The sequence below is a fragment of the Helianthus annuus genome, chromosome 6, assembly GCF_002127325.2.
Source record: "Helianthus annuus cultivar XRQ/B chromosome 6, HanXRQr2.0-SUNRISE, whole genome shotgun sequence".
In the NCBI taxonomy this organism is placed as follows: Eukaryota; Viridiplantae; Streptophyta; class Magnoliopsida; order Asterales; family Asteraceae; genus Helianthus; species Helianthus annuus.
The window spans coordinates 12,752,155-12,763,736 of NC_035438.2; the positions used below are offsets into that span (position 1 = coordinate 12,752,155).

The window sequence follows — 11,582 nt, forward strand, 5'->3', positions numbered from 1 at the left end:
TACATCGAAGGATAATACTGATCCTTCGATGAACTCGAAAGATGAACCTTCGAATGGTTGATCGATAGATCATCCTTCGAGGTGAATACTGATCCTTCGAAAGCTTTGTAGTCGATAGATGATCCTTCGACCATCTATCGAATCCTTCGGACATGTCAACCTGGGCTGGGTATATATATACCCATGCAGTGTATGTGAGAAGATAGATGCACAAAGAAAGATAGAGAGACTTTGAGAGCATTCTGTCCGAACACACACACACATACTTGAGAGTTTGCAAGTTAGATTTGTAAACATTGTGCTTGTAACCGAAACCTTCATACGTATTAATACATTGGTGTTAATCGGTGAACCTTGTGTGTTTGTGTTTATACTTGCTTCATCCCGGTTTGCTTGCTAGCTTGGATTCCGCACTCGCTAGTGGGTTTGTATAACAAGGTTTAGGTTCGTCATCCTCCGGAAAGGGACCTACACTCAATCTCTCCTCCCTTATCCTATCTAATATACTGCCACCTCTAATCTATCATAGAAAACCTCAATATTTATTTGGTCCAACATTGTATGTCCACACATCCACCTTAACGTCCTATTTCTACTACATTCAGCTTACGTGATTATGTTTTCCTGATGGCCTAACAATGGTTTTGTATAACATAGCTGGTCTAACTATAATCCCACAACATTTTCTCTTCAAATTTGTATAACATAGTTGGAATCTCCTATCGTATAATATTCCTAAGAATGCTCTCCATCTACACCAATCCACTTGAATAGGTGGACCATATCACCATCTATGTCTCCATCGCTCTTTACAAATGATCCTAAGCAAGTAACCAAAGTTGGTTGCCTGCTGAACCACTTGGCCTTCAATGGTGATCTGGACATCCTCATCGTAGTTTACACCATTGAAGCCTCAATGAAAGTACTTATAGAATAACTAATTTGTAAACCCTTGAACTCTAAAGCTGCTCCACACATTTAGTCTCCTATTCATACTTCTTTTACTCTCTGCGGCTAACATTATATCTTCGGGGAAAAGCATGCTCCACGAAATGGCCTCGGGGTTTGACTTTGACATCTTGTCTATGACTATTGGAAAAAGAAGCAAGCTCAACGCGAACACACTAGGGTCTAAAAACATAATGAAAAGATGTGGAAATATACATATTAGTTTGGATCAACAAACCAAATAAGTAATCACCTCGTATGTTTAGAAGTGCATAGAAAAAAAGATATGATGCTTTATATACAAGACTTTGAAAATTTTACAACTAAGAAATAAGAAATAAGTTTAAGAGCCACTAATATAGATCTTAACTCGTGTGGATGTTACATTTTTTTTAAACGATGAAGAACGATTTTATAAAAATGTTTGAAAATAATACAAGAAGTAGAAAACATACAATCCAAAGTACATATGAAGACAGAGAGATTTGAAAAGGTAAAAATTACACTAGATTGTTAATCTATGAAGTATATATAGTTTTACCTTGTTTTTTATTCATAGTAACGATTCGGTTCACCTTGAAGAATTTATCCTTTCGAACTCACCAAATAAACCTGTAAATGACCAAAAAAAAAAGACTGCAACGCCTTTTTGTCTGATAAGGTTTTGACACTAATTTAGGGATGGATATTATGTTCGCAACCGAGCAATCAAATCGAGGAGGCATCTTACACCAAGAGCTGATTTGGAACACGTGATTGACCGACCAGCTAATTTGTATATGTTTGATGATGTTGAATGAATTATTCATCTTACTTATATATGTATATGGTTTAACAAATATCATATACTTCATGTTTATGGATATTGGTAATAAAGATGAGTAAAGAAAGTACTAAGGGGCAAAATTAAAAAATAAAATCACTCTAATGAAACATAATATCACAATACAATGATTTATGAGTGATCATAAACAACAAAAAAACAACAATAATATATTAAGAAAAAAACAAGGAGAAAGAAGTGTGGGGTTTGAACAAGGGATAATCCAATTGCTATCCTATATAGTGGGTCTCTCTAATTCTCTTTCCTCTCACATTCTCATTTGTAACTTCCTTCTCACTTGTCTTTGAGAACGCACACACAAACACAACAAGGAGGTCAGATCCCAAAGGTGGTTAATCTGTCCATCAATCAATCTCTACACATTGTTCAGTCAATCTTATCTATCAATCAAATCAATCTGTGAGAGAGAGAATCCCTCAGGAGAGAGAGAGAGTAGAAACTAGAAAGGGCTAAAGTGAGGAAAAACATGTCATCTTCAGCTGCTTTTCCACCGGACCACCACCACCACCACCTCTCTCCTCCCTCCGAGCTATGTTATGTCCAATGCAACTTCTGTGAAACTGTCCTTGCGGTACAACAACTCACCATCATCATCATAACATCATTATTAACACATATATTTACATATCATCCTTTTAATTCTGAGTCATCACAATCTTTGTTTACTTTACCTGATCTCATGAATTATGACATCAAAACTCTTACATACTTTTTACAACAATTGATCTTTATGATTAGATCATCAATATATACCTGAAATAACAGAAGAATCTTGTTTATGGTTTCTTTGATGGTGTTGCAGGTGAGTGTTCCTTGCAGCAGTATGTTATCTACTGTTACTGTTAGATGTGGGCACTGCGCTAATCTCTTGTCTGTCAACATGCGATCTTTTCACTTTCCGGCTTCCATGGCTGCCAACACTGCTGCTAATCAGTTCCATCTTGGCCATAATTTCTTCTCTCCTCAAAACATTATGGTATAGTTTAACTTATTTACAAATTTGCTAAAACAATATTATGGACTTTAGATTACAAAATAGAGAGTACCCAGATGGTATTAATTCACGGCTAGCTAGCTAGTTTATGTATTTCATTTCAAAATCAGATATGATGAACATCTACCCTTTGATTTCTGCCCAAGATCTTCTTTTCTTAAAAAGGGTTATTTAGGGTTAGGGTTTCACATTTGTTTTATCTTTTGTTTTGTGGTTTTTGCCTTTATCAACTGTTTTCTCTGGTAAGATATTGTTACTTGGTTACAATTTCCCCCTTTGCATTTATGGGTTCAATTCTCAAGGATTTTATTTTCTTAAAACTGTAAACTATGATCATCTAAACCTAATTTTGTAGAATGTATACATGAATTTACTTAAAATTTGGAAACATTTCAGGAGGAGATGAGAAATACCCCATCTAACTTGTTCATCAATCAACCGAATCCAAACGAGCCCTTCGCACCGGTTCGAGCTGACGAGCTTCCTAAACCTCCTGTGGCAAACAGACGTAAGACATACAAGTCCTTTGGTTTTATTTTTGTTTTTAGTATTAAATGTTTTGTTTGTTTCACTAACTATATATGAAGATAGTACAATTAATGTTTGTTCTTTATATTAATTTTCATATATACTATATACTAATCTTGATCAGTGGTTTTGAGAAGATGAAGCAAGGTTTGTACTTTTAAAAGTTTTGGTATGAAGAAAGACTCTCTTTCTTTAGATTTTATTTCATGCCTTTCCATCTTCTTTGATTTTCTGAAAATTTGAAGTTGTACAACCAAAAAGGCAACTTTACTTCAGCAACTTTGCACTGAGTTACATTACTGCTCATCCAAGAAACCCTAATATTACTCCAAACAACAGCTAGTGTTAATAAAAGCTCACACATTTTATCCCTCACACATCAATACATGACCTCATCATGATATTTCCTTTTCTTTATATTTTACAATATTTTTTTCCTTTTTTTTTTTATCTTCTCACACTTCAAATTTTGTTCATAGACTTAATGTTTCTGTGCTTATCTTTGCTTTTCTTTTCTTTTGCATGTATATCGAAATCAGAAAGTGTATGTATCTATCTACCCCAGAAAATATAATGGTTAAAATTGTTTGATATATAAAGATAATGATGATGTTATGATAAGAGAGAGAGAGAGAGAGAGAGAGAGAGAGAGAAAAGATGGTTCACAAAATAGTCAGCAGTGAAACGATTTTAATGTAATGTCTGTTTACTTTGTCGGTTTGTTTGTCTTCTATTTGCAGCTCCAGAGAAACGCCAAAGAGTGCCTTCTGCTTACAACAGATTCATCAAGTAAGTACTTTTAACTTTTAACAAATAAATAATAAAAAATACACTTGTGATAAAATGTGTTTACACATGGAAATATACAAGTGTACAACAAATAAAGGTATATGTGGGTACCGACTCCAACCTAAACAATTTCACACATATATATGTAACAAAAAGAAACAACTTTCATTTCGGTTTGTATATGAAAAATATGTATTTTAAAAGAACATTATATAAACATTTGTGATGGAAGAACATATGATGAGGACATACTTTAATAATAATTAAAAAGAAAACAAAATTAAACGTCAAATCTGAAATTTCGAAGTACCGGCCGGTGATTAGAAGTTTTAAGTAAAAATTGTACTGTTTTAGACAGCATGGTACAATTTATTGAATGTATTTCTTGTACTATGAAATTAATGGTTACATATTTTGAGCTTCTACCTAATACTAGTACTCTTCATATATTGTGGATACAATGAAATTTGATTTTCAAATGGGATTATTTTAACACTACAGTTAATAAATAAATTTCTAATGTGTGTTGATGAATATTTCAAGCACTTAATTTGTGTTCAGAAGATTTACTTATCTTTTTCTATGTTAAACATATTAATACTTCTATGACAAATAATCAAACAATTTACATGAACTGCGGGTGACAAGTTAAGCGATGCACGTACAGTAGTTTAATGCGACAGAAATGTATTATGTTTTAACCAATATTCACTACAAAGAAGTGTGAACCATTACAGAATATCATAGAAAATAGTTTCTTTTTGGAAAGTTATAAACTAAAGCTTTGGGTACCTTTGAAGCGGAAGCAAATTAAAGATTTTCTGAAGAACATAAAAGATTGTTTCTGTAATCTATTTTTAACTGTTTTCTTCAAAAGGATTGTAATAAAGCCATAAAGGCTGCAGAGCATATTCAAACAGATTATACAGATGAAGCTTTAATTTTGGAGCACAAAACTTTTCAAGACTAATTTATAAATAAAATATTTAGCATGAATTGATCAAAGCAAATTTTTATTATTTTTTAATATAACACTCTGAATTGCAGGGAAGAGATCCAACGTATCAAAGCAGGAAACCCTGATATCAGTCACAGAGAGGCATTCAGTGCAGCTGCAAAAAATGTAAGAAATAATCTTAAATCTCTAGCCTAAATGCCAAGAAACATCTACCTAGGGTTTCTTTTGAACTAGGGTTTCCTTTTTATCTGATTCTTTTATATTTCATAAACTGTTTTTAAGTGGGCCCATTTTCCTCACATCCACTTCGGACTCATGCCTGATCAACCCGTGAAGAAACCCAATGTGTGCCAACAGGTAATCCTTTTTTAGTTTTTACCCTGAAATTGGAAGTTTCTTTATCTTGGTCAAACACATTCATCAAATTGGTCCTACGTTGACTCTTTTTCTTATCCATCATGTGCTTTTGTTTCTGTGTTCATCTTTATTAACAAGTTGATCTTGTGTTTCACTATGTGTATCTTTGTGTTTGATTTATGCAGGAAGGGGAGGATCTTCTCATGAAAGATGGATTTTTAACCACGGCCAATGTTGGTGTTTCGCCTTATTAATCAAGCTAGGGGTTCTACGTTTATCGTGTACTTTGCATGCCTTGTTGTTGCTTAAATGTTTGATTAAGACCAAATAATTAGGGGTTCTTGTTTTTATCTTATCGTCGTCGAATCAAAGTCTTACGTTCTAGTATCGATAGGGAGATCGGATGTAAAGTCTAGTAGTTAAGTCATTCTTGAATGCCCTTTCTTGATGACTCAGCTCATGAAGTTTGTATCATGATTGATCTCCTTAGTTTTGAAATTGCATGTTTTCATTTTCTTATAGCATTAGCAGGTTAAGGCTTGTGTTATCTTTTAGGTGTTTGAATTAACAAAGAATGGAGGGACATGTGCTAAGTTATCTTCTGGTGTCATTGAATACCTACCATCTATGCGTACCAATAAGCTTGGATTTGCACCTTTCTTGTGATCTGTTTAAAAGGGCTTTGCTTGATGTGCCACCCTTCATATATAAAGAGGATAATGGTGGGGTGGGGATCATCAACCTACCAACGTCCACCGCCATCATTGTTGTCCATTTCTACTTTAATTGAACAGCCTTTATAGGTCCTAGCTACACTACCAACAAGCCATTTCATCTCTACCATATGCATGTCTTGACATAACATCATTCAAATCTTATGGTCCCTACACATTAAAACCCTATTCTAGAGGGCAAATATGTGTTTCCAAAACCTTGCTATCAGCTAAATCTCCATTTCCAAAGGTTTGTAGCCTAATGGTCATATAATGGTCATGTCCTTCAACTCCCTAAGGTTGAACGTAGTGGGGCGGTATAGCCCACCATAGCGCCGCTATGGCGCCGGGCACACCACCCCCCCTGGGCGCTATGGCCCAAAAAATTCTCGCGCCGCTATAAATTTCGCGGCGTTGTGCGATGTTTATGTTTTTGATTTTTACTTGTTTGGTCCCTGCAAAATGGAAAGGAAGCAGCAATTGGTCCCTGCAAGTCCGCCGGAAACCTGCAAGTCCGCCGGAAACCTGCCGGAGAATTGGAGAAGAAGACAGCGATTTGATTTTGAAATTTTTTTGGGTTTAACATATTTGGTCCCTGCATTTTTCAAATATCTAAAATTTGTTTTTAAAACTTGGTTTTTAACATAATTGGTCCCTGCATTTATAAAAACTTATTTTATTTAATGTTTTTTATTTAATGTAATGGTTTTTTAATTTAAAAAAGTTAGAAATTAATTAAAAAAATTGAAAATTAATTAATTGAGTAATGATTACACAGGGGCTTTATGACTACGGCCTCAAATTGCATAACGCCCCATAAAGCCCCTTGCTGACGTGGCATGCCACATGTCGCATAACGCCCCTTTGAGGGCTTTATGACTACACATGGCCTAAGGGTAATGGAGGGTTTTAGTCCTATGGTGGACTGGACGAATATATAGATTTAGAAGTAAGATTAGAAGGTATATGAGTCAGCCGTTATAAAAAAAACTAAATCTCCGAAATGTATTTTCCTTTTTTTAAAGACGGGTTAAGTACATTTATATGAATGCACAGACAAAAATATAACAAACAAAAACAGCTAAGCAAAGGTCGAGAAAATCCACAATATAACATGAACAAAGTACAATTCAACAAACAAAGATATAACTTATTTTACTAATCTCTTTATTTATTTATTTTTACAATAATGATAATACATAATAATTTGACATGACAAATATTGTGCCGTATAGTGTTATACGGCTCGTATACATAGAGAAAATATTAGGCCGTGTAACATTTTATACGGGTCATATAACATTATTTGAGTTTTGAGTTGTATAACATTATATGGGTCGTATAATGTTATACGGCCCGTATACATGGACAAAAAAACATTCTCTGACAATTTTTTTGTGCAACAATCAGTTATACGGCTCATATAACTCTATATAAGTCGTATACATATAGGGTGTGAAAATAAGATTTTAGATGTGTGAGAATAATAGAAGTCTTTATTTAATTTATCATAAAACTACAACTATGTAAGCATTTATAAGTAACGCATTTAAGATAATCACATATAATAAAAGAGTTAAAGAGAAGTAATCAAAAGCTTTTCTTATATATCATATTTTAAGTAAAATCTATAAGTTTATATAGGGTTCTTGTAGTTTTATACTAAAAATTGATTTTGAATTCAACACATCTATGTGTATATATATAATAAGGGGAATATCCAATAAAATGATTTTTTTAGATTTTTTTCTTTAGGATACATACTTGCTAGGTTCGAGTTTCATTGAAATCCAGTTTCCATAGATTATAAAGTATTTTGAAACCAGTATAGAATGTGAAGTGCTAAATGCATAGATCATATGGTGTTCCATTTGTAATTTTGCAGCTAAAATTATTTATTGTGTTTAAATCATCTGAACGGTATCCAGTCTTTGCAGGATGATACCAATTAACTAATTTTAGTGTGCGGTGATCATAGTGTAAGTATCTCTTTACAGTGTCAGATGTCATTTTATCACAATAATGTATTAAAACTTATAACATGATATGCAATGTTTTGTCCTTTGGACAAATCGAAGTATGGAACTCTCAAGAAACAAAATGCCTTCTAGCACCATCTCGCACACCCTTCCAATAATGGCATTATTCTCTATTGATATTCTTAATTATATCCATTCATGAAAAATAATGGAGGCTATATATGGAACCTAAGGTGCTCTTAGTCTACATGAGTTTTGGCTAGCTTAATTCTAAGGGTGTAAGGGGTGCTCACCTCTTAGGTGAGTCCCCCCTCTTACACGTAACCAACCAGAATAAGCCACGTCAACTCCCCTCTAACACTCCCCTAATACCCCTTTTTGATGGCGGCACTCCCCTATTAGGTGAGTTGGTTTTTTAAAAAAAAAAAAAAAAAAAAGGAAATTTTTGATTGGCCAAACTCTCCCTCTCTCCTCCCTCTCTCCTCCCCTCTCTTCGGCAGCCACTCACCCATTTCCCACTCTCTCTCTAACTCACCTATTCATTGGCAGCCCCCCCCCCTAATAGGTAAACCCACTCACCGATGGGGTCCCCGAAGGGTGCCCCGTCCACCCTAACAGGATATCAGTAAGAAGATAATGCAAAATATAAAGTTGGAGATAAGGTTGAAGATTGAAAATATCAACATATTTAAGTTTCGGATTAATGTTTACCAGTTTAGTTTAACTGCTTTCTTCTTAGGCTATAAATTATCTTTTAGTATACATGAGGCCGGCTCAACTATTTTAAAAGCTCAAATCAAACTAAAAATCCGGGCCCTACACCCTTTCCAAAAGTCATATTATAGCTTAAGAATTTCAAGATTCGGTAACCTATTAAGCACAAGAACATTTCCATTTAATAATAATTATATGATAAATCAACAACAGTGATCTTCTTGTTTGATACAATTGAAAATGAGAAATAGTGATGTACTTGTTTGATAGAACTGAAAATGAGAGATTTCACCACTAATTTATTTAGAGCTAAAAAAAGAAAATAACAAATATGTTTTTACTATATTATTAAATAGAAAACTTGAGGTTTCTAAGGGTTTGTTCATAAAAAGATTGTTGGACAGTTCTGTTTTAGGCATAATGGAAAACATGAAAACATACCTGACTGCAGCAGTACAGGCCAGCAGAGAATCCAGATGGAGATGCAGCAACAGTATTTGACATAGTTGTCAGCTTGATCTGGTTCCTCCTTAGGGTGCAATCTAATGATGGTGATGATGAAACCGATAAAGGGGAATCGGTTAGGAGAGGAGGTCGATTGATGTTATGAGAGTAATTAGGTTATGTGTCTAACCCTAAAACCTCTACATAAGTCTCCTTATATATGCACCCAGGAGGAAACCCTAATTAGTTAATAAGGGTAATTAGGCCCATCAACAATTACCAACTAATTATATAATAGGATTGTTATATATTTTGATCCATATAATGTAAATGATTATAATGGCTACTAGATTAAATATTATACAAAATATTTAATCTTACATTCTCCCACTTAGCCGAGTAATCATTTACTATGAGTGTTAGATAAGCCTGATCAGGAGTTAACACTCATTTTAGCCTTAAACAAGTACTATAGCAGAGAAATACAGCCGTTGAATCATTATGCGACTCAGGACCCCCATTAATCATACTATAGCCTTAATTTAAAACCTAATCGTCATGATCAAAATATGCATAAGCCCTTTGTTTGATTTGTAACTATATTTGTCTATATGCCATTATGCCGACTTAACATATTCTTAGAGACATACAAAATCAAACTGGTGAGGAAAATTAACTAATACTTAGTCATTCATAGTACGATATGCAGTTGCGCATGGCCATTAATTAATACCCGTCTATGAGCTCTCTTAATAAGACTTATGGGTAATAGCCCTTCAGTTATAGGATCCTTAAGCATATCATGAATGCATTCGATACAAAACTTAGTTTCCTCAATTCGTTCATAAACGAATAATTAATTGCGTATCGAAACTTAATGCAGCACCTCTCGAACTGTTACTGTTCAAGGAGTTATGGTAGCTGACTTTATCACACTAAGTCTTCAAAACATTAATTATATGGAGTTAATAAACCTATGAGTCCACTGATAACTTTCCAACAACATTTAGTGACTGTTTTATGTCGTTATAACTTAGGTTGTTATTATCAGTTTATTATGACTCCTCCATGAGATAGGTTTTGTCTGCTAACATAAGGATATACCCGACATTACATTTTGTCATCTTTGAACATTACAAAGTTAGAGTAATAAACCGGTTTTTAGTTCTCACTTTTCTTCAAATTGTAGTCTCTCGTTTCTTTTAAAGATATTGTAATACTCCATTAGATGCTTCACATTAATCTAGACAAATCTAGTGTGTTGCAGTGTGAGTAATATCTAAACGAGTATAGACTTAAACTTACATAAGGCTTCTAATTAACGAAGCATAAATAAATAATCTCATTTACCATATTATCCTCTTAAGGAGAAGCATTATTGTTTGTTACATATGTAAGGACCCATTTAATGTTAAACTTATGGAACAGAACTAATGCCCCATTGGGTATATCTCGGTATGTTATGATATCAATCATGTAAGAGATATCTCTGAGATCTATTATATCAAAGTTTGTGTTAACAATGCTTTGACTTATGTAACATATACTTGTCAAAAGAATATCATCTATATAGACAAGTTTATCTTAGTTGCTCCCACTCATTTTGAGGTAGGTTCATTAATCCACTTGATTCTTGATGAAAATAATTACGTTAGCTTTCATCACATTATGATGTTTGCATTAACCCATACATGGATATTATTGGCTTACAAATAAAGTGTTCTTTAACCTTCAGTTTAGAACTTTCAGGTTGTTTTATGAACATGTAAATGTGTCAGCCAGTTTGTTAGGGAAAATTCTTTTAATGTTCATCTAATGTAGCTTTAAACCATTATAAGCTACTAGAACAGTGATGATCCTCAAAGAAATCTTTGATAATTTATCTCTTCCTAAGTATAACCTTTGACAATCAATCATGCTTCTTAGTGTCTTAACGCTTATATCAGGATTTGGTTTAGTTATGAACACTCTTAGGTAATTTAATCAAATCCCAAACGTTATACGAACACATAAAATCAGTTTTACTAGAAAACTGTTTTATTCCATTTTGAAGATTGATTGACACTAATGGCTTAATTTGAAGAGATTGGATCAGTAAACTTTTCCATAATCCATTTCAACTTCAGTTAGGGAGGTTATGTAATCATCAAAGTTAGTAGGCTTTTAAACCTAGATGACCTCCTGAGTTGATTATTGGGTTTTAAAAGTTTCAGCTTTATGGATTAGCTCTTGGTTAGGTTGCTATCATTTTCATTGTAAGGTTTGTAAGAGTTGGTGCAGTATGGTGTACAAGAGGTGTAATCGGAGTTAAATT

At 33.8% G+C, this 11,582-nt stretch overlaps 1 protein-coding gene across 1 annotated transcript; it reads left to right on the forward strand.

Moving 5' to 3' along the window:
* The first annotated feature begins 2,084 nt into the window (after positions 1–2,084).
* Positions 2,085–5,939, forward strand: LOC110864749 (axial regulator YABBY 1). The gene is made up of 7 exons (XM_022113880.2): positions 2,085–2,363; positions 2,595–2,768; positions 3,183–3,294; positions 4,055–4,103; positions 5,151–5,226; positions 5,344–5,418; positions 5,604–5,939. Exons 1-7 carry the CDS (start codon positions 2,259–2,261, stop codon positions 5,670–5,672), a joined length of 660 nt encoding a protein of 219 aa, XP_021969572.1. The 5' UTR covers positions 2,085–2,258; the 3' UTR covers positions 5,673–5,939.
* The last annotated feature ends 5,643 nt before the right edge of the window (positions 5,940–11,582 follow it).